This window comes from Neovison vison, chromosome 5 (assembly GCF_020171115.1).
Source record: "Neovison vison isolate M4711 chromosome 5, ASM_NN_V1, whole genome shotgun sequence".
Lineage (NCBI taxonomy): Eukaryota > Metazoa > Chordata > Mammalia > Carnivora > Mustelidae > Neogale > Neogale vison.
Window position 1 is genome coordinate 56,630,132 of NC_058095.1, and position 20,510 is coordinate 56,650,641.

At 51.9% G+C, this 20,510-nt stretch overlaps 2 protein-coding genes across 7 annotated transcripts; one reads left to right on the forward strand and one right to left on the reverse strand.

Annotated features, from left to right (window-relative positions):
- Positions 1-6,691: 6,691 nt before the first annotated feature.
- On the reverse strand, positions 6,692-8,953 carry SAT2 (spermidine/spermine N1-acetyltransferase family member 2). 5 transcript variants are annotated; one of them, XR_006384747.1, is made up of 7 exons: positions 8,752-8,953; positions 8,615-8,666; positions 8,418-8,501; positions 8,224-8,325; positions 7,987-8,027; positions 7,504-7,851; positions 6,692-6,729 (listed from the first exon to the last, which is right to left on the reverse strand). XR_006384747.1 is itself a non-coding variant. In XM_044250589.1 (6 exons), exons 1-6 carry the CDS (start codon positions 8,854-8,856, stop codon positions 7,684-7,686), a joined length of 552 nt encoding a protein of 183 aa, XP_044106524.1. In that variant the 5' UTR covers positions 8,857-8,953; the 3' UTR covers positions 7,477-7,683. The 5 variants fall into 5 exon arrangements, 4 of the variants coding, with proteins under 4 accessions (XP_044106524.1, XP_044106525.1, XP_044106526.1 ...); XM_044250589.1 differs by lacking the exon at positions 6,692-6,729 and having other exon boundaries at positions 7,477-7,851; XM_044250590.1 differs by lacking the exon at positions 6,692-6,729 and having other exon boundaries at positions 7,477-7,851; positions 8,791-8,951.
- Positions 8,954-10,265: 1,312 nt separating this feature from the next.
- On the forward strand, positions 10,266-13,163 carry SHBG (sex hormone binding globulin). 2 transcript variants are annotated; one of them, XM_044250593.1, is made up of 8 exons: positions 10,266-10,379; positions 10,542-10,633; positions 10,798-10,987; positions 11,297-11,458; positions 11,690-11,852; positions 11,989-12,125; positions 12,560-12,767; positions 13,015-13,163. In XM_044250593.1, exons 1-8 carry the CDS (start codon positions 10,266-10,268, stop codon positions 13,161-13,163), a joined length of 1,215 nt encoding a protein of 404 aa, XP_044106528.1. The 2 variants fall into 2 exon arrangements, with proteins under 2 accessions (XP_044106528.1, XP_044106529.1); XM_044250594.1 differs by having other exon boundaries at positions 10,266-10,352.
- The last annotated feature ends 7,347 nt before the right edge of the window (positions 13,164-20,510 follow it).

Here is a 20,510-nt window from a genome sequence, read left to right on the forward strand (position 1 = left end):
CATGCGCCGGGCTTAATCGCGCTCACGCTGGTGTGGAGACTCTTAGGAGCATCTCTAACTCCAGCTGTAGATTTGAGAGCCGAGTTCCTGCCTTGAGAAGTCGGTCGTGCACGCAGTGAAAGGTTAAAAGATAATTTCAAGGCGGTACCAAAAAGCAAAGGCAACTTAGATTAGCGCAAGATTTGATGTCCAAATGCCGAGGAAATTCAAAATAGGAAAAAATGTGGAGTAAGAGGGTTGTAGAGGGAAAACTCCGGATTCCCGAACTGAGATAAGAACTTGGGTTGTAGAGATGAATATAAAAGTAGCACAGAAATTAGAACCGTGTTGTGCATTTAGTCACTTAGCAAGTATATATTTCGCTCTCACTGCGTTTCCAGTGGCTGTGTGCTAAGCGCTAGGGATGCAAAGACACGATGTCAAAACAAGGATTTTATAATGCCTCGGCAAGGAGGGGACAAGCAAGTTAAACCAACTCTCAAGTAAGTGCACAGGGTTGGACTGAAGGTGCGATAGAGATAAGGACTTGGTCTGAAGGGAATCCCGGGGAGACAATGGTCTGGGGTTCTTCCAAGTGACTGGGGAAGACTTGAAGTTTCGAGAACTGAGATGTGAGGCCCGAGTAGGTGTTTGCTAGAGGAAACATGTGGTAAGAGTATTCTTGAGCTATTAGGAACACAGTGATGCAGATGAACAGAAAGACGTATCCTTTGGGGAACCACAACTAATTGGAATAGCATTTGGTTTGAAGTAAGGAGCTGCCAGAGGGTAGCCTGTGAGGAACTTGTAAATCGGATTAAGGAGAAGGGCTTTTACTTTATGAATTCCAAAGAGCCACTGAAAGGTTTTAAGCAGGAGTGTCTTTCTACAACTGCGTAGAATGGATTAAAAGTTAAGGGTGGTCTCAAGATGTGAGACCGGTGAAAAACCATTGGGATAAGAAAGATGCTGATGACCTTGGAGGAGGACTGTGGACTACAGAAGTACACGAAGATTGGGGCCTCTTAAATTTGCTGTAGAATCAACAAGAATGGGTGGTGAGGGTGGCGTGGGGAGGGTTCGGGAGCTGGTGAAGAAGTGGGAGGATCCCAAGACAACTCTCAAATTTGTACTTAGGGTCACTGAGTGAATGGTGCTGCCAATAATGATAAAAAGAACCCAAGCGACAAAGTTTTGGATGACACGTTGATGACTTTGAGTTTGGTGTTGCTCTGAGTTTAAGGGTCCATCGTTTACATGGATATCCCTTGTCTTCAACAAACTTCTCTTTCAACTTAAATGTAATTTCTTTTTTTTTAATTTTTAATTTTATTTTTTTTTAAAGATTTATTTATTTATTTGACAGACAGAGATCACAAGTAGGCAGAGAGGCGGACAGAGAGAGAGGAGGAAGCAGGCTCCCTGCTGAGCAGAGAGCCCGATGCGGGGCTCGATCCCGGGACCCTGGGATCATGACCTGAGCCGAAAGCAGAGGCTTTAACCACTGAGCCACCCAGGCACCCCTCTTTTTTTTTTGTTTTTTAAGGATTTTATTTATTTGTCAGAGAGAGAGGGAGAGCGAGCGAGCACAGGCAGACAGAATGGCAGACAGAGGCAGAGGGAGAAGCAGGCTCCCTGCCGAGCAAGGAGCCCGATGTTGGGACTCGATCCCAGGACGCTGGGATCATGACCTGAGCCAAAGGCAGCTGCTTAACCAACTGAGCCACCCAGGCGTCCCTAAATGTAATTTCTTTAGCCTTCCACTAGAACTTCCACCTCACACTGCGAAAGCATCCTTCAATCTTTTGTGGTATCATCATGGTTGTACCCTTTAATAATTTGTCCAGCATCTGTCTTCTGCCATGTAAGACATCAGAGACTGGGTTCCGGGTCTGTTTTTACCCATCACTGTATACCCAGTACCTAGCACAGTTCCCAGCACGGCAATTTTTTTTTTTTTTTAAGATTTTACTCATTTATTTGACAGACAGAGAGAAAGCACAAGCTGGGGGAGCAGCAGAGAGAGAGGGAGAAGCAGGCTGTCCGCTGAGCAGGGAGCCTGACATGGGGCCCAATCCCAGGACCCTAATTAGAATCATGACCTGAGCAGAAGGCAGACACCTAACCAACTGAGCCTCCTAGGCACACACACACACACACCCCTAGGTTGGCTAATATTAATGAAAAGAAAGGATCAGTGTTCTGCAAGTCAATGGACACACAGTTACGTGGTCCAAAGAGGTCTTGGTTAGGCAGATGGATGCAAGAATCATCTAGTGTATTATTCATAGTTAAAGCTATAAAACAAAAATAAATCTCTAAACAGAAGTGTAGACTGAGGAATGAAATGGTCCATGACGGTACTTGCAACTACAGCAGTATTTAAAGTGCTGGCAGAAGAAGAGGTGACTTGGGGAACCTGAGTGGCTCAGTCAGAAAAACATCTACCTTAGGCTCAGGTCATGATCCTGGGTCCTGAGATCGAGTCCCATGCGGAGTCTGCTTCTCCCTCTCCCACTCTCCCTACCTGTGCTTGTTCTCTCTCTCAAATAAAATCTTTAAAAAATTTTTAAAAAAGAGAGAGAGAGAAGCCTTCCAGAATCTTTGGACATCAGTAAGTATAGGGAGGGAGAGACAGTAAAGATGGTGAAGAGCCAGCAGCAATTCTGACAAGGAGAGGGAGAGTTTGAGTCACTAAGAGGAGGAGATCATCAAATGTGCTGGCTGTGAGACTGAAGAGTTTGGGTTTGGACTCATTTTTTCCCTAAGATTTTATGTATTTATTTGAGAGAGAGAGAAGAGGAGTGCATTAGAGGGGTTAAGGTCAGAGGAGAAGGGGACTCCTCACTGAGCAGGAAGCTGATATGGGGCCCGATGTGGGACTCGATTCTGGGACTCCAGGATCATGATGGGATTCCAGGATCGTGACCTGAGCCAAAAGCAGTCGCTTAATCACATGAGCCACCCAGGCGCGCCTGAGTTTGGACTCTTAAACAATTGCAATGACTGAATTTTATTTTAAAAATGGCACCCTCACAGACTACCCAGCCTCTGACACCAACAATCCTTTCAGGTTTACATTTTGTCCCTCCGCTGTAGTCACAGTTCATTCAGGCAGAAGATGGGAGTGGGAGAACGGGGAACAGTGTTTCAGACAGGGGAATGGCTTGTGCGGGTGGCCCAGAGGGGGAGCGCGCAGCGCTTCTGAGGTACTTACAAAGAGTCTGACATGGTGAGAACCAACTAGACAGGCAAGCTAACGGCTGGAAGGGTTGGGCCGTAGCTTGGAGAGGCTGGAACATGTTTAGAAGTTTGGATTTTCTGCTGAGAGCTGTGGGAGCCATTGCAGAATTTTCAGCTAACTTCTAGGGGGACAGGCAAGGCGTGGCTTGTTTTCGGACTTCTAAATACACAGAGATTTCGAGAAAGACAGAAAGGTGGGTAGGTCGATAGAAGAATGTTAGGAAGTTACTGAAAGTGGGAACTATGTGAAAATTTACGTGCTGAATGTTGACACTTGCCTCAGACTTCTTCACCCAGCTCTGATGATATGGACAGCCAGGCTGATGCCCTCCGACTGGGGGTCTGGAAGAGTCTTCTGAGAAAAGTCATCAGATGAGCCAAAAGACCTAAAGATACTGGCCTTAGGGGTTCCTTAAGGAAATGGCCCAGTGGATCGCCCTATAGTGACATCCACAGAAAACATGTCTCCCCACACCTGCCACACACACACACACACACACACACACACACAGAGTTTCTGATCATTCCTTAGTGTCCCAGTCTTAATTATGAGCATGCAGCTGAGGAGTACCTGATGTTCGAGAAAAGCCTCTTAAATGAAAGAGCTTCACCCCCCGCAAAAAAAAAAAAAAAGAAAGAAAGAAAGAGAGAGAGAAACATAATAAATAAAAATTTTTAAAAAGAAAGAAAAATAGTTTAGAAGAAATAAAGACTATGCAAGAAGAAAAGCATTTAAAAAAAAAAAAAAACTACAGGGGATGGGGCGCCTGGGAGGCTCCATTGGTTCAGCGCCCAGCTCTTGATTTTGGCGCAGGTCACGATCCCAGGGGTCCTGAGATCAAGCCCTGTGTCAGGCTGCACACTCAGCAGGAGTCCTGGGATCGAGTCCCTCATCAGGCTCTCTGCTTGGTGGGGAGCCTGCTCCCCGCCCCCCCCCATGTGATCTCTCTCTGTCGATTAAATAAATAAAAATCTTTGAAAAAAGAACTCATTAACACAACTAAAGGAGAATTGGGGGATAAGTTAGAGTACACAGAAAACGAGCCAAACAAACATAAAGGACAAAGCAACTATTAACTCCAGAAAAAACACAAATGGTTCGGGAAAGATAGACAACTACATCTCTCCACATGGTGGGGCACCTGGATAGCTCATTCTGTTAAGTATCCAACTCTCGATTTTAGCTCAGGTCATGATCTCAGGTCAGGCTCTGTGCTCAGCATGGAGTCAACTTGAAATTCTCTCTCCCTCTGCCCCTCCCCCTGCTCCCCCCTTTCTCACTCTCTAAAATAAATAAATAAAAATCATTAAAAAAAGAAAAAAGCTATCCATAGGGCACAACTATAAAGAGCATTTGCATCATCATAATACATAAACACTAAACAGATCCAGCCGGAATTATGATATAATATTGGAAGCGTGGGATGATGGGAAAGGGGGTGGGGGTGACAGTGGGAGTGGAAAAGAGAGTTAGTAGTGGGAAGTCAATAGCTAATGTCTGAAGCAGGAGAAGTAGCAACATTGGCATGCTATTTTTAGTCTGAGATACCCAGATGAATCCAAGACAAAACATAGTAACACAATTCAAACATTCAGTTGAAAGTGATTGTCTTTAAAAACTGAGGGAGTGGCAAGACTGATGTTTTTTCTATTAGCCTCACAGAAGTATTTGATTGTTCATGTAATATAATGTGTATCTAGGATAGGAAAAAAAGTACTGATAACCTCATGGAAGGGGGCAGTTAGAGGAGGAGGTCAGTTTAAGACACTACAGCAATTTGCAAAGATGATAGTGGAAGGGGATATAGGGATGTGGATGGATTTGAAAGACGTTTTAGGGGCGCCTGGGTGGCTCAGTGGGTTAGGCCTCTGCCTTCGGCTCAGGTCATGATCCCAGGGTCCTCAGATCGAGCCCCGCATCGATCCGAGAGCCTGCTTCCTCCTCTCTCTCTGCCTGCCTCTCTGCCTACTTGTGATCTCTGTCAGATAAATAAAGAAAAAAATCTTAAAAAAAAAAAAAAAGAAAGACGTTTTAGTTACGCTTTCTCTATGCCCACCCCCCACTTTTTAAAAAAGGTTTTATTGGGGCGCCTGGGTGGCTCAGTGGGTTAAGCCGCTGCCTTCGGCTCAGGTCATGATCTCAGGGTCCTGGGATCGAGTCCCGCATCGGGCTCTCTGCTCAGCAGGGAGCCTGCTTCCTCCTCTCTCTCTCTGCCTGCTTCTCTGCCTACTTGTAATCTCTCTCTGTCAAATAAATAAATAAAATCTTTAAAAAAAAATAAATAAATAAAATAAAATAAAAAAGGTTTTATTTTTTTAAGTAATCTCTACACCCTGTGTGGGGCTGGAACTCACAACCCTGAGCTCGAGAATTATATGCACCACCGACTGAGCCATACCCCTCTATGCTCCCTTTATTTTTATTTATTTATTTTTAAGATTTTATTTATTTACTTGACAGACAGCAATCACAAGTAGGCAGAGAGGCAGGCAGAGAGAGAGGGGTTAGCAGGCTCCCCGTTGAGCAGAGAGCCTGATCATGACCTGAGCCAAAGGCAGAGGCTTTAACCCACTGAGCCACCCAGGTGCCCCTATGCAGACTCTTAATAAATAAAATCTTTTAAAAAAGATACATTAAAAAAATAAATATTTGATTTATTTAAGAGAGTGCTAGAGTTACGTGTGGTGGGGTGCCGCCAAGGTAGAGAGCATCTCAAGCCAGACTCCTTGCTGAGCGCAGCGCTCCAGCTGGCCAGAACCAAGAATAAGATGCTTAACCAGCTGAGCCACATAGGTGCCCCTCCATGTTCCCTCTAAGAAGCCCTCCCCTCAGTGCCCTCCCCTTTGTTCTAGCTGCTAAGGCCAGAACCCAGGTCCTTATCACCTCATAAGGATCAGGCCCAACATCTAATAGAATCAGCTAGCAGAAAGCTAATGAGGTGATAAGTGGGCAGGAACCCAAGGTGAAACTGGCTGAGAACAGAGTGAGCTGGACTGGGGACTCGGGTGAAAACCGGCCAAGACGGGGTGGGGAGAGGCGAGACAAGAGAGTAACCCATGGAAACCATAAACTCCAAAAGCCAAGGCAAAACAAGATGGGGTAAGATAAAATTTGGTAATATTGCTTCCCACTTTATGCCATATTCTTCTGCATTAACTTTTAAAGTTTAAAGTATTCTATTGTTTTTTTTTTTTTTTTTGAAGACATGATACATGGGCATGGCACAAAATTCAGAAGATTCAAAGTGCTGGAAGATTCAGGAAGAGCTGTCCCCTGGCCCTTCAGAGCCTCTCCTCAGAGGTGACTACATTCCCTCAGCTTGTTTGTGCGTTTTTCTGGAAATAATGCATTCTGATACAATTTAAGGTTAAGAAAAGCATCACTAGATAAATTGATCATACATAAAAGATATAAATCCTGGGGTGCCTGGGTGACTCAGACGGTAGAGCACACGTCTCTTGATCTCAGGGTCCTGAGTTTGAGCCCCATGCTCGGTGTAGAGTTCACTAAAAAAAAAAAAAAAAAAAAAGTATATGATCCCATTTCTACTCACTTAGCTAATGATGTGCATATATGGACATTGAAAAAAATCTGAAAAATTGTTACCAAAGGGTTAATAGCAGTTAGAGAACTAAGGCTACGGATTCTATTTTGATGTTACATGTCCATTCCAATGTTCCTACCAGAAACCCACAGCCGCTGTGTAATAAAATATTATTAAAGTAGGACAGGAGCTTGTCTCCCTTCTCTCCGTGGGTCTAACGTTCTGTTTTGGGTTTGCCGAACTGAAAATAAGAACTTTGTGACTTTTGAAAAAGGAAAAGCGCTGGTGAGCTGAGTACCTGCAACGGAAACAACCCCTCCTCTGAGGGGTTTTGGGGGGAGGGGGACGGGGGAGTTGAGGCAAGTGTCCCTTCCCAGCACCGTCGGGACTCCACCAGCAGGGGGCGGCCTGCTCTCGGTGTTGAGCCAGTGGGCGGGCCTCAGCCTTGGGGTCCCGCACCTTGCACTCCAGACCCGGGAGGCCTCTGTCTGGGTCCCAAAAGGAGACCCACCAGCCTGATGTGCCAAGCTGGCTCCTTGCTCTTCTCGTCTCTATACACTACAGCCAACACTCTGCCCTCTGAGGGTGAACATGGTCCTGGGCCCACCTTTAGGGCCAGAAGCCACATCCCCCCCAACCCACCCACTCACTAGGAGACCAGAACATTCCAGAAAGGTCTCCGGATGGCTGAACTTATCGAGTCACGCACTCGCAGTAATTCTCCTTTATTTCTCACCCTCAACAAGGAGGTGGAAAGGCCTCTCCCCCAATTCTGCTCTGTCCATATTTGGGGTATAGTTACTCCCAACCTCTCTTCCTTCAGAGGCCTGCGCCAGGGGACACAAGTGTCTCTGCGGAGTGCTTGAGCAGGGGAGGTAAAGAGAAGGTCCACTACGTAGATCCTCAAGGAACGGCCTCACTTTCCCGCCAGCTTCCTCATGGCCTCTCCGTCAAAGGTAAAGGCATGCCAGCCCTCAGCTTCAGTCAGATCCTGGGCTCCCAGGGCCTTGTACAATGCCATGGCTCTCTGGTTCCAGTCCAGGACGGCCAGGCGGAACTGGGAACAGCCCTGATCCAGGGCCACCTGTGGGAGAAGACGTCGCTGACTTTCCCTTCCCAAAAGGAAAAGGCTTTCTCACCCTGCATGGTGACCCCTGTGCCTCCCACCCGTGCGTGCTTTTCCAGGGCCAACCTGGGGGCCCCCCATCCCTCTCCTCACCTGTGCCACCCTTCTGATTATTTTGGAGCCAATCCCCTGACCTGTTGTGGGGAAAAAAAAAAAGAGAGAGAGAGAGAGAAAACAAAAAGGGGGCGGGAGTCGGGGGTGGGGGAGGAGGAGGGGTTGTTTCCGTTGCAGGTACTCAGAAGAGGGCGTGAGACTGGGATTAGGGGGCAGGGGATGGGGGCTGGGTCTGGCTGGCTTCCCCCCGCCCCCCTCCCGGCCCCACTCCGGTACCCCGATATTCCGGGGTCACGTAGATGTCTTCCAGATAAACGGTGCGCCCCTTCCATGTGCTGTAGATGAAGTAATACAGCCCATACCCCACCACGCGCGGCCCTGGGATGGAGACAGAAAAGGGCACTGGGCGCCAGGGACCGACCTCTGCGAGCGCCGGGGCAGGGGACCCTCGCAGGCCCCGCTGCTCTTACCCTGCGTGTCCCCGGGGGCGGGAGGAAGGTCTGCCACCAAACAGCGGTACAAAGGGTTCTCTCCGAAGCCATCCGCTCTCAGCGCTGCGGAGGTGGGGGTGCGGCAGAGAGACAGAAGGGCTTGGGTGTGCGCCCGCCGGGCCCGGAGCTCGGGCCTGGGGGACCCCTCCCCCCTTCTCCCCAGCCTGGGCCCCCACCTTCTTCGCTGATCTGCACCTGGTCCGAGAGTTTCTCGTACTCGGCCAGTTCCTGCGGCGCGGGGACAGAGGGCATATCAGGGCAGGGGCCCCCGACTCCCCGCACCGCACCCCTCCCCCGGCCGCGCCGTCCGCACCCCCTCGCGGGCCCCGGCTTCCCGGCCCGCAGCCGTCACCCGAATCAGCTTCAGGATCTGTCCACAGTCGCCCTCCTCCGCCTCTCGGATACGCACGGAAGCCATCTGGACCCCGCGGGCTGGGACTGAAGTCCAGTACCCTCCCCTCCGGTCCGACGGGGTGGGGGTGGGAGGTTCGAACGGGCCTACGCTCCCGGCCGGGACAGCCGGGGGCGGGGCGCGGCGGGCCGGGCCGCGGGAGTGGTGGGCGCGAGGGGGCGCCTCTCCGCGCCGCACCCCTGCACCCGCCCGGGACGCGTCCCGCCAGCCAATCAGCTGGCACAGCAGGCCCGCCCCGGTGCCCTCGCCCTGCCCCCCACCGCCAGCCCCGTGACCGGGCCCTGGGCAGGGTTCAAGGCTGGACTGCCCGCCCCCTCCCTGTTGTCGCCTGGGTGTCCCAGCCTCTGTGGGTGAAACCCGGCAGTTCAAAAGTCACCTCCCCCGGCCTTCCCTAAGTGAAGTGTGCAGTGATTTTCGGCCGTTCTCGTCGCTCTCGTTCACCCACCCAAGGGCCCTGCGACGCTGGGTGATTCCTGAAACACCCACCCCCCCAGCTCTGAGCTGTCTCCTAGGAGTCTTCAGTGGCTCTAGGTGTCCCCTCTCTCAGGCGCTCTGGAATTTCAAAACGGGTCGGGGAGAGGGCGATGCGCTTTTGTTGGTAGATGCCACTAAATCACACTCAGGGACAGAACGTCCCTCAGAGGCCTGGGAAGACACTGAGGGAAGAGCTCAGAGCCTGTGTCATCGCAATGAATCCTCCTTCCAGTGAACCCCATAAAGCAGATACTACTTTTCACATTTTATGGACAAGAACACTAGCAAGCATCATGGTGGTGTGACTTGGCCAGACTGACTCAACTGGATGTTTGGTAGTGGAGGTCTCAGCTGTAGTCCTCTCTCTCTTTCTCTCTTTAAGGATCTTATTTATTTGAGAGAGAGAGAGAGAGAGAGCGTGTCGGGTGGAGGGGCAGAGGCAGAGAGAGAAGCAGGCGCCCAGCTGAGCAGGGAGCTGAAGTGGGGCTTGATCCCAGGACCCTGGGATGGTGACCTGAGCCCAAGGCAGACGCTTGACCCACCGAACAACCCAGACACCCCTCTGCTGTAGTTGTAACAGAGGATGCTTCTTGGGGTGCAGGGACCTCGCGGCAGGGGGCGGGTGGTAGAGGCAGCCTCCCCAGAGGGGGCAGAAGGCTTCAAGGGGCCAGGTCAGGCTCTAGAGGAGGAGAGGGGAAGAAGGGTATACTGTTCTTCTAGCTCGCAAACAATCCTGGAAGGGGGAGTGTAGTGGAGAAACTCGGTCCCTCCCCCAAGTTGTCATAAGAGGGGTCAGAGGGGCCACAGGGTCAGTGTCCGGTTTTCTGCCCCCCTTCGTCCCCCCGAGCAACCTTTAACCCAACACCAACTACAGAAAGGCTATCTGCCCCCACACATTCTCCCTAAAGTTCCCTGAACCACAAAGAGGACCTCAGCTGACCATGGAAGGCAGAGGCCCGCTGGCCACATCTCCCGGGTGGCTGTCGCTGCTACTGCTGCTGCTACCACCACCTGGCCACCAGGGACGGGCCCTGAGACATGGTCTCTCCGCCCAGGTGCAGGAGTCTTGGGATGGGGTGCTCCGTGCACACGCACGTGTTTAAGCGATCTACACTTTGGCTTCTGCTCCTGCCTTCCTCCCGTCCCTGCTGCCCTGCCTCTCCGTCCATCTCTGGTCAGTCCTCACTGTACCTTGTTTGTTCTTCTCCTGCTGACAGAGGATCCAGGACCCCCCTGCTGTGCACCTCAGCAGTGGCTCAGGACAAGAGCCTATCACCATCATGACTTTTGACTTCACCAAGATCAGGAAGTATGAAGTTGACTCAGCCCCTTGTTGGAGTCCCCGACCCTACCTTCCCTTTCTCTGATCTTCTCCTTCTCCTATCTCCCTCCCTCTCCCTCAGCCTCCCTCTTCCCACTTTTACACCCAGAGGGCATGCCATATGCACAGCCTTTCCTCCTCTGTCCTTCCAGAAGCTTTTCCTCCTTTGAGCTTCAAACCTGGGATCCAGAGGGAGTGATTTTTTACGGCGACACCAACCCAAAGGACGACTGGTTTGTGCTGGCACTTCGAGATGGCAGGTCCGAGATCCAGCTGCACAATCAGCTGGCGCAGGTGACTGTGAGCGCTGGGCCCCGGCTGGACGATGGCAGGTGGCACCAGGTAAGCCGGCTCTGATCCTGAGAGGAGGCGTGTCCTGAGTTGGTCCGAGGAAACGCAACAGAAAGGAGTTTTTGGGCATCCCCTTCCCACCATCGTCCTGTTCAATCTGCACACAACCTCCACAGCCTCACTGTGCCCGTCCCCAGTTTTCTGGAGGGCCGTCCTGAGGCTTACGGCCCAAATGAACCAAGGATGCTAGCGGACTCCACGAGTCCATGTTCTTTCTGTGATACGCGGCTGCTTGGGAAGAAGGGGGCGGAGGCAGCCCCCAGTGGCCTCTGATTGGGTTCTGCTTCTTCCTCCCTGCAGGTGGAAGTGAGGGTCCTGGAGGACTCCCTCCTCCTGAGCGTGGATGGGGAGGAGGTGCTGCGCCTGAGACAGGTGTCTGGGTCTCTGGCCAGCAAACCCCAGCCCATCGTCAGGATTGCCCTGGGGGGACTCCTGTTCCCCGCCTCCAGCCTCCGTTTGCCGGTAAGGACATCGCAGGGCTGGGGGCTGACCCAAGCTGTTAGAGTGTGGCTGGCTGGGTGACCCTGGGAGCCCGAGGCCACACTTTTCACAAGAGCTGGTGGCACGTCAGCTGCGTGGTTCTGGAGAAGCCAAGAGCTTGTGTCTTGGAGGGGAGCCAACTGAGGGCAGACAGGGTCTCCAATGTCTTGATGACGACATCCCCGCTTCTTCCCTTCCCTCCACTTGCTCCAGCTGGTCCCTGCCCTTGACGGCTGCCTACGCCGGGGTACCTGGCTGGACCCGCAGGCTCAGACCTCGGGGTCTGTCCCTATGAGGAGCCTCAAGAGCTGTGCCTTGCAGTCCCAACCTGGAACGTTCTTCCCTCCAGGGACGCGTGCAGAATTCAATCTCCAAGGTAAAGGCTGCTCTTCCCTGTGCAGCTAGCTCTGTGTCTACCTTCCCCCATCTCCTTGCAGCCCTGGCTGCCTCCGTCTGTGAGCCCCAAGGCTTGAGTCCTCATGGGGATCTCTTCTCCCCCTACAACCACCCAGACATTCCCCAGCCTCATGTAGAGCCCTGGGCCTTCTCTCTGGACCTGGGACTCCAGCAGGCAGCAGGCTCTGGCCACCTCCTTGCCCTTGGGACCCCAGAAAACCCTTCTCAGCTCAGCCTCCACCTCCAAGATCAAGTAAGAGGGGTGCTGGCTGTATTCGGCGGAGCCGGGGAGCAGCAGGTGGGGGCTGGGGGCGGACTCCAAACTGTGTTAAGAACACTTAAGGTGCAGGGGGGCAGGGGGCAGAGACACATCTCGAACCTGCCCACAACAAGCAAGTGACATTTTATTTACTTATTAATTCGATCTTATGGTTAAGGAATCTCTATACCCAACATGGGGCTCAAACTCACAACCCTGAGATCCGGAGTCTCATGCTCTGCTAGGTCAGCCAGCCAGGCACCCCTACAAATGGTTTTTATCTAGATTGTATTGACTTGGGAGAGGTGTGGTTTATGGAATATCAAGCCAGGAAAATTGAGGCAATAAAAGATGGGGCCCCAGGGAGTGGATGTGGTCCATTCTTTCCACCCCCAACCCCCCCAATCCCTGTCCCGCACACTCTGCAGAAGGTGGTGGTGTCCTCTGGGACAGGGCCCGACCTGGATCTGCCCCTGGTCTTGGGACTCCCTCTTCAGCTGAAGCTGGCTGCGTCCAGGGTGGTCTTGAACCAGGGGTCTAAGAAGGAGATCCTTGCTCTGCCCGCCTTGGACTTGGCCTCCCTCCTCAAGCTCTGGGTCCAGCCACAGGGGCGCCTCTTCCTGGGGGCTCTGCCAGGTAAGACAGGGACATTCGTGTTGCTCAGCACACCGCTGGAAATAGAGAGAGAGAACAAGACATGCAGGTGTGTGTTCCTAGTGGAAGGAAACCTCTGGAAATGGAGAAGAAAGGCCACAAGAAGAGAAGGGATAAGGGGCAGCAGGAAGAAGTGCTTTAAAAAAGTTAAGTCAGAGAGTTGGGAAAGTGGGGGGCAGCCTGTGGGTCCAAGTTGCCCTAATGCGCCCTCTGGGCCCCCTCTGTGTAGGAGAGACCTCTTCTGCCTCCTTTTGCTTGAATGGCCTTTGGGCCCAAGGCCAGAAGCTGGACATGGACCGGGCCCTGAGCAGAAGTGAGGACATCTGGACCCACAGCTGTCCCCAGGGCCCAAACAATGGCACCGACACCACCCATTAAATCCCCACCTAAGAATCCCCTTGAACGTCTCTCATTCATTACTCGACCACAATTCACGGTGCCTCTGTAACGTACCAGAGGGTTGTACTGATGTGCAGCGGGTTGTACTGATGAGGAAAGGACACCCTGGTTCCTGGCTTCTTGGTGCTCACAGCCCCCCGCGGGAGGCAGGCAACCAGCAAAGACTCGCAAGTAAGTGGATGACTGGAAACCAGTAAGCGCCATAAAGGGAAGCATCGTGAGAGCTTGGAGAGACCTTAACCTAGTAGGGGGTCAAGGCAAGCTTCCCGAGAGCTGTGACTTCTCCAGCTGAGATTAACAGCAGCACCAGGACACACACACACACACTACACACAGGTAATTTTCTTTCCCAGAATTTACTCCCTGTGGAAATTCCACTCCCCCCGTCCCCCCGCGTGGCCCCGCGTGGAAGGTCGGGGTCCAGCGGGGAGGGGAGCAAGGGAATTCTGTCGTTCCTGCGATGAGCCACTGCTGTGCAAGGAAGGAGCAGCAGGGGGTGTGAGAGAGCCGTAGAGATAGGGGGGCAGGGTTCTGGGAAAAGGGGTAGAAACGGCCGTGAGGAAATAAAAAAGGAGTGGCGCCCAGGGAGAAGCAGCTTGCATCTCTTCCAGTCTTGGTCCACTTGCTGCATTCCCCGACGAATTCATCTCTTACTCCATTAAACAAGAGCTGGTTTATGCTGGTCCCAACTGGGAAAAACAGATCCAGGAACAACTCTGCCCTCAGCCCCCAGACCTCTGCAGAGTGCTGGTGTCCCAGCCCCTACCCAGGGCACCCTCCCATTTCAGCCCCTAACTTCCTGGGAAACCTTCAAGCCCAGAATCCCCAGGCCCCTAGAGAGCCCTGGAGCTCCATCCCTCCCCACCTCTCAATCCTCATCCCCTCTCTAAAGCTGATCACCCATCCCCTATCTCCAGAACCCATGGGGATCCCAGCCTCTTGGCTCCTTAAAATGATTTTCCTACCAGTCACCCGGGCAACAGGGTGAGTCACTTATTGGACCTGCTGTCTCCTTCTGCAGAGATCAGCCAGGACCTAAGTGACCCCAGGGTAAGGAGGCTCTGGGAGAGCCTGTGGGAATGGAAGTTACAAAGCCCAGGCTTCTCCTTGGACCCTCCTAGTCTTGACTTTGAGGGTCTACAGCTGCCTCCGGCAGGTGGAGTGTTCTGGAGAGGTCTGAGCAGGGCCAGGAAGCCCAGATTCAGCTCGGGTCCCCTGGGCCATCGGATGTGTCCATTCAGATGGTATTTACTGAGCACCTACTGTGTATCAGGCACGATTCTAGGCACTGAGGATGCATTGATGAAAAAGACAGACACAATCCCTGTTTTTTTTTTTCTTTAGATTTATTTATTTATTTGAGAAAGAGAGAAAAGGAGCATGAGGTAGGGAATGGCAGAGGGAGAGGGAGACAGAAACCCTAGCAGACTCCCACTCAGCATGGAGCCCGACATGGGCTGGATCCCATGACCCTGAGATCACAGACCCCAGCCAAAACCAAGAGGCAGAGGCTTAAGGAAACCGACGGCACCACCCAGGCACCCCCACCGTCCCTGTTCTTATGGAGCTCATGGTATGGTGGCAGGGGCCGAGCGCCCATGAAGAAGAAAAACAAGTAAGCGAGATCATTTCAGATAGTGGTAGTGCTTTAAAGGGAATAAGATCCTGTAACGTAAGAGAGGACAGGAGTAGACGGGCAGTACTGGCCGGGTGGTCAGGAACGGCCTATCTAAGGCAGTGTCACTTGAGCAAAGACCTGAATAATGAAAAGAAACCAGTCCTGTGGGGGCCCCAGATGGGAGCCAGTGGGGAGGGTTAAAGGACCCCGAACACACTTGGGTCCCTGTCAAAGGGTGGTTCTGAGCCTCCTAAACTCTTGTCTCCAAGGATTGTCCCAGGAGCTGGCTTTTTCCTCCTCCCTGCACCCCACCCCGTCCGGGAGTCCACACCCCCCAACCTCTCTTTCTCCAGTCTGCCCTAGATTCTGGGATTTCTGATTACTGTCCAGAGCTGTCTACACTCTTTCATTAAGACTGACTTTGCTTTGACACACAGGCTGCCCCACCAAGGGCACCTCCAGTGCCTGCCCAGTGCCCCCTGGCTCTCCCACACCCCTACAGACCTTTCCAGAGCTTGGCAGCATATCCTGCAGCCTCCAGGCCTGGTCTGTCCACTCACCCCGCCCTGGGTTCTGCCTGTCTCTTCCCTCCCACCTTCGCCTTCTCCCTCCCTCTCCTTTTCCTTCTTTTAAGCCTTGAGTACTGGCTATTAACCATACACCAAGTTATGTCAGGTAGTCCACAGGGACCTCCAAGATGACTAAGTCTCACTCCTTGTCCTGGAGAACCAGAGTCTTGGGAGAGAGGTAGGCAGACCAGTGAAGTTCGTGAACAGAGACCTCTATGAGGTCTGGCTGCGAGGGGAACCACCGAACGTTTGAACTTGAACAAACGCGTCAGTCTCTTGACTTTACATGATTCCCATCTCCAAAAGAGGAAAGTCCCTCTACTCCTAAGCTTGCTGTGAAGATCTCATGAACCTGGGAGTCCAGATTCCTGGCCCTGAGCTTGACCTAGAGGAAGCGGTCAGTATAGGAGAGATGTTGCTTCCTTGGCCATCGTTAACCTCATGCATAGTTCTTGGAAATCGATGTCTGAATTTGAGGGTATAAAAGACAAGGAAGGGCGTGCAGGGCTGGGCTGAGACGGGATGAGGGCTGGCTGAGGAGGGTCCTTGAGCCACAGGGTGAGAGGCCTTGTATGTGCTGCTGAGGAGCTGGGGAGGGGGGCGGCTGTGATCTGGTCAGTGATCAGTGGCAGAACATCTGTGTTTCTCTCCTCCCCCACCCCCCAGTTGTGGCATAACATGCAATTAACCATCTTAAAAAATATTAATTTTATTTATTTGAGAGAGAGAGCATGCGAGTTTGAGCTCAGCAGGGGGTAGGGTGAGGGAGAGAGAGAAACAAGGAGACGCCGAGCTGAGTGCAGAGCCTGACGTGGGGCTCAATCTTATGACCCTGAGATCATGACCTGAGATGAAGCCAAGAGTCAGACGCTCACACAGGTGCCCCACAATCGACTGTTTTCTAAAAAAAGTTTTTGAATTTGACTCTGGTTGACTGAACTTTACCATCTTAACTGTTTTTATCGCTCCGTGGCATTTAAGTTTCTCACTGTGGGGCACCCATCACCACCATTCATATCCAGAACTTGCAAAACTGAAACTCTGTGCCCATTCAATAATAGCGCCCACCCCCATCCCCATATTTGTGTGCTGGAGTTCTCTTTCTTTATTCTTGTCTCTGCAAAGACCTGTCTTGTTGGGAACGAGATAGCTGAATCCGTGGGATTTGGGAGGTGAGAGGAAGATCAAGGGGCACAGACCTCACGATGGCCGCTGGATTTGGGAGAGGGAGTGTGGGAGGTCTTATTCATTTCCTTTCTGGAGACGACTGGGTTCCAGGAAGGGGCTGGAGGTTTATAGCGGCTTTTTTTTTTTCTTAAATACTTTATTTATTTATTTATTTGACAGACAGAGATCACATGCAGGCAGAGAGGCAGGCAGAGAGAGAGAGAGGGAAGCAGGCACCCCGCTGAGCAGAGAGCCCGATGTGGGGCTCGATCCCAGGACCCTGAGATCATGACCTGAGCCGAAGGCAGAGGCTTTAACTCATTGAGCCACCCACGCGCCCCTTGTAGTGGCTTTTTGACCCCCCCTTACTGTATTTCCCTGTGAATACTAATGCTGCATTTGGTAGCACGCTTCCTCCGGCCCATATTCATGCTGACCTGCACCTAGAGGAGAAGAAGAACATACATAGGTGCCACAGGTGCCTTTGGCCTCACCCTGAAATGCACAGAAGGCGTTCATTCTTTTCTAAGGGAGCCCGTGTACAGGACAGAAACAGAGCCAGAGGTCTGGAGCCTGTCCCCAGGCCATGCGGGTTGAAAATAGCAGCCAGGTCTCATCTCTCCGATGGCGCCTGGGTCATTTTGATGCTCCTTGCCTGATGAAAGAAAGAGCAAGTGACCTCGCCTGTGGTTTCTAGAAGGAGCCATTCCATGCTGAAGCACAATTCAGCAACCAGACTTTTATCTTCCATAGCTCTGTGTGTTGCTTGGGTGTCGGAGGATATATATATGAAGTCTAAGGCAAAAGGTCTGTTTTCTAAATGCTCAGAGTCTGATTAGAAAAGGTAAATTACAGGGCGCCTGGGTGGCTCAATGGGTTGAGCCTCTGCCTTCACCTCGGGTCATGATCTCAGGGTCCTGGGATCGAGCCCCGCATCGGGCTCTCTGCTCAGCGGGGAGCCTGCTTCCTACCCTCTTTCTGCCTGCCTCTCTCCCTACTTGTGATTTCTCTCTGTGTGTGTCAAATAAATAAATAAAATCTTAAAAAAAAAAAGAAAGAAAGAAAAGAAAAGGTAAAATACACCACGAGAGCTGTCAGCCCAGTTACTCCAGATGAAAACCCAGGCATTGGACTTGACTGCTCTCTTTCTGTCACCCCATGGTTCCTGCAATGGTCCTTCCAATGTAGATCCCGAACCTTTCCTCTTGTCTCCACCTGCAAACCCGCTCCCTTCATCTAGGACATCCATGTCTCCTGTAGGGACTCCTGCGAAGCCTGCCCCACTGGTCTCCTTGCTTCCCGTGGTCCATTCTCCACGCAGCAGCTGTGGTGATTTTCACGAAATCTCATCAGGTCACTCCCTGCTTAAAACCCTAGAATTAGGGGCGCCTGGGTGGCTCTGTCAGTTAGGCATCTGCCTTCGGCTCAGGTCATGTTCCCAGAGGCCTGGGACTGAGTCCCGCATGGAGCCCTGCATCGGGCTCTCAGTTGGGCGGGAGGCTTGCTTCTCCCTCTCCCGCTGCCCTTCCTGCTCCCCACTACTGCTCACTCTTCTCTCACTCACACTCTCTGTCTCTCTCTCTCTCTCTCTGTATTTGAGATCACAAGTAGGCAGACAGGCAGGCAGGGGGGGGGGAAGCAGGCTCCCCGCTGAGCAGGGAGCCAGATGTGGGGCTCAATCCCAGGACCCTGAGATCATGACCTGAGGCAAAGGCAGAGGCTCAACCCATTGAGCCACCCAGGCATCCCTGTAAATAAAATCTTAACCAAACAAATAAACCTTAGAATTACTTCTGTGATGGTTGGATTAATCCAAACTGCATTCTAGACCCGTATGATCTGGTTCTTGCCTCCCTCTGGGATCTCTCCCTGTACTGATCTTGTCTTCCCTCATCGAAGGCCAGCTTTCGCACTATACTTCCGTCCTCCTGGAAGGATGAGTCTTCTCCCACAGGTCCCCGTGGCTCCCTTTGGGTTACTCGGGTCCCACACTGACCCTTACACCCTTCATTAAGGTCCTCCTGGACCATCCAGGGGCTGTCTGAACATTACCCTGTTGTATTTTTTTTTTTTTTAAAGATTTTATTTATTTATTTGACAGAGAGAAATCACAAGTAGACGGAGAGGCAGGCAGAGAGAGAGAGAGAGAGAGAGAGGGAAGCAGGCTCCCTGCTGAGCAGAGAGCCCGATGCGGGACTCGATCCCAGGACCCTGAGATCATGACCTGAGCCGAAGGCAGCGGCTTAACCACTGAGCCACCCAGGCGCCCTACCCTGTTGTATTTTTCCTGCATAATATTATAATGCATTATTTTATTTCTTTGCTGATTTTTATTATTTGTTGGAACGGGAGTCCTGGGAGCACAGGGACCAGAACAGAGCCTGGCCCTAAGTTAATGCTCATTAGCTACGCGCACTGAATGAATGAATGGGGGGTGGGGCTGGGCTCGGAAGGGCGGGCAGACGTCCAGGATGCTGATGCGGGAATGAAATGGACAAAGGTGTGGAGTCAGAAGGAAGGACAGCCTGTCCCGGGAGTGGCCGGCTCTGCTCCAGGGGACGACACATTGGGTCCTAGTGGGAAAGGAGGCTGGGGACACAGGCTGCGTTTAGATAGTGGAAGGCCCCAAAGGAGACACAAAAGAATCAGGACTCCCGTCTTGCAGGCTAACAGGAAGCCATTGAAGACCTTTGAGCAGAGGAGTGGCCTAATTAAAACTGTATCTTGAGAAAATGAATCCAGAGCCTGCTGCGGAAGGCGCCGAGGCAGAACCAGCTGTATAATTTGCAGGACGGAGATGTGGGATCCCCTGTTCAAAAAGCAGGGGGAAAAGTTCCATTCAAGGCACTGAAAGAGAAAATGTTTTCCTTTCTTTTTGACATTCTTTCCTCGAGTTCTCGGGGGCTTTTGCTATTTAACGTTGTTAGAAATAAAGACAAACTACCATTCTTCTACCTTCAGCTTTCTGACGAGCACAGAAAGACTGAAAGGAAAAGGAATTATGGGCAGCTCAGTGCTCCCGTTCCTTCCATGTCATGCTTTCCAGCTGAAGTGCTTGGCTGAGTCAGGAAGTAGCTAGCACGACCAAGAAGGGTTAGTAGCTATCACCCATGTCTTCTAGAACGCCATTGCCTTCTTTCTGTGTTCCAAGCAAGGTCGGCTTGGAACGTAAAGCGTGGCCTCTCAGCGATCGGCCTCCGGAGTGGTGCAGGTGTGTGAATAACACACTTACCTTATCTCCTCTGGGCACATGCACACTCCATTGTCCCACTGGACTTTTCTTGCAAATTACAACTTATAAAATTAGGAAGAGTTACAGGATTCTGACAGCAGAGTAAAAGGCTCTTCTGAGCACCAGCCCTGTTTGAGCAGATCCCAAGTCCATGAAGCTGGGCTCTGGGGGAGAGCATTTGAAGGGGGAGGCTGAGAGTTGGGAGAGGCGTTGTGGAGGGCTAGAGCCAAGGATGTTGAGCGAGAGTTGAAAGCAGAAACACCTCTCCTAGGGAAAGTGACAAAATTTGAAGAGAGATAAAAAGTGACAGATAATGATTCTTAAGTTGAGGTCTGTAGAAGCTCCGGTACCACCTTCTAGTCTGTGGGTCTCTTGAACCCCTGGAGAACTGTGACTTTGCCTCCTCAGGGCTAGAGTTGCATAAGGTCTCTTGTAGGTACTTAATAAATATTTGCCAACCCAAATGGGTAAGTGGGGAAGGGGGACTTCAGACATGGGGGTGTGGGGAGAAACAACACCTGAGCAGTTCTGGATCCAGGGCTGGGGCCTCAGGGCAGTGCTAGGGGCCAGGAATGTGGTGTCCGGAAAGACTTTGCCCAGAGATTGGGTGGGGATGTGGGGAAGCTTCTGGGGCTTCCCCTGGGGCTGTGGAACTTGTGAAAGAGGTATGGGGGGGAGGTAGCTGCTCCCCAAGGGGGATTTCCCTCCTGCAGTGACCTCTGTCCATCTCTTTGTGGCCT

Excerpts from the sequence above, each read along its gene's own strand:
- SAT2 (XM_044250589.1), bottom strand. The coding sequence starts at position 8,856 with ATGGCTTCCGTGCGTATCCGAGAGGCGGAGGAGGGCGACTGTGGACAG. Across the intron at positions 8,502-8,614 it reads GGTGCAGATCAGCGAAGAAG|CGCTGAGAGCGGATGGCTTC; the intron begins GTGGGGGCCCAG and ends CCACCTCCGCAG. Across the intron at positions 7,852-7,986 it reads TAATCAGAAGGGTGGCACAG|GTGGCCCTGGATCAGGGCTG; the intron begins GTGAGGAGAGGG and ends CTTCTCCCACAG.
- SHBG (XM_044250593.1), top strand. The coding sequence starts at position 10,266 with ATGGAAGGCAGAGGCCCGCTGGCCACATCTCCCGGGTGGCTGTCGCTG. Across the intron at positions 10,634-10,797 it reads GACTTCACCAAGATCAGGAA|AAGCTTTTCCTCCTTTGAGC; the intron begins GTATGAAGTTGA and ends CTGTCCTTCCAG. Across the intron at positions 12,768-13,014 it reads CTTCCTGGGGGCTCTGCCAG|GAGAGACCTCTTCTGCCTCC; the intron begins GTAAGACAGGGA and ends CCCTCTGTGTAG.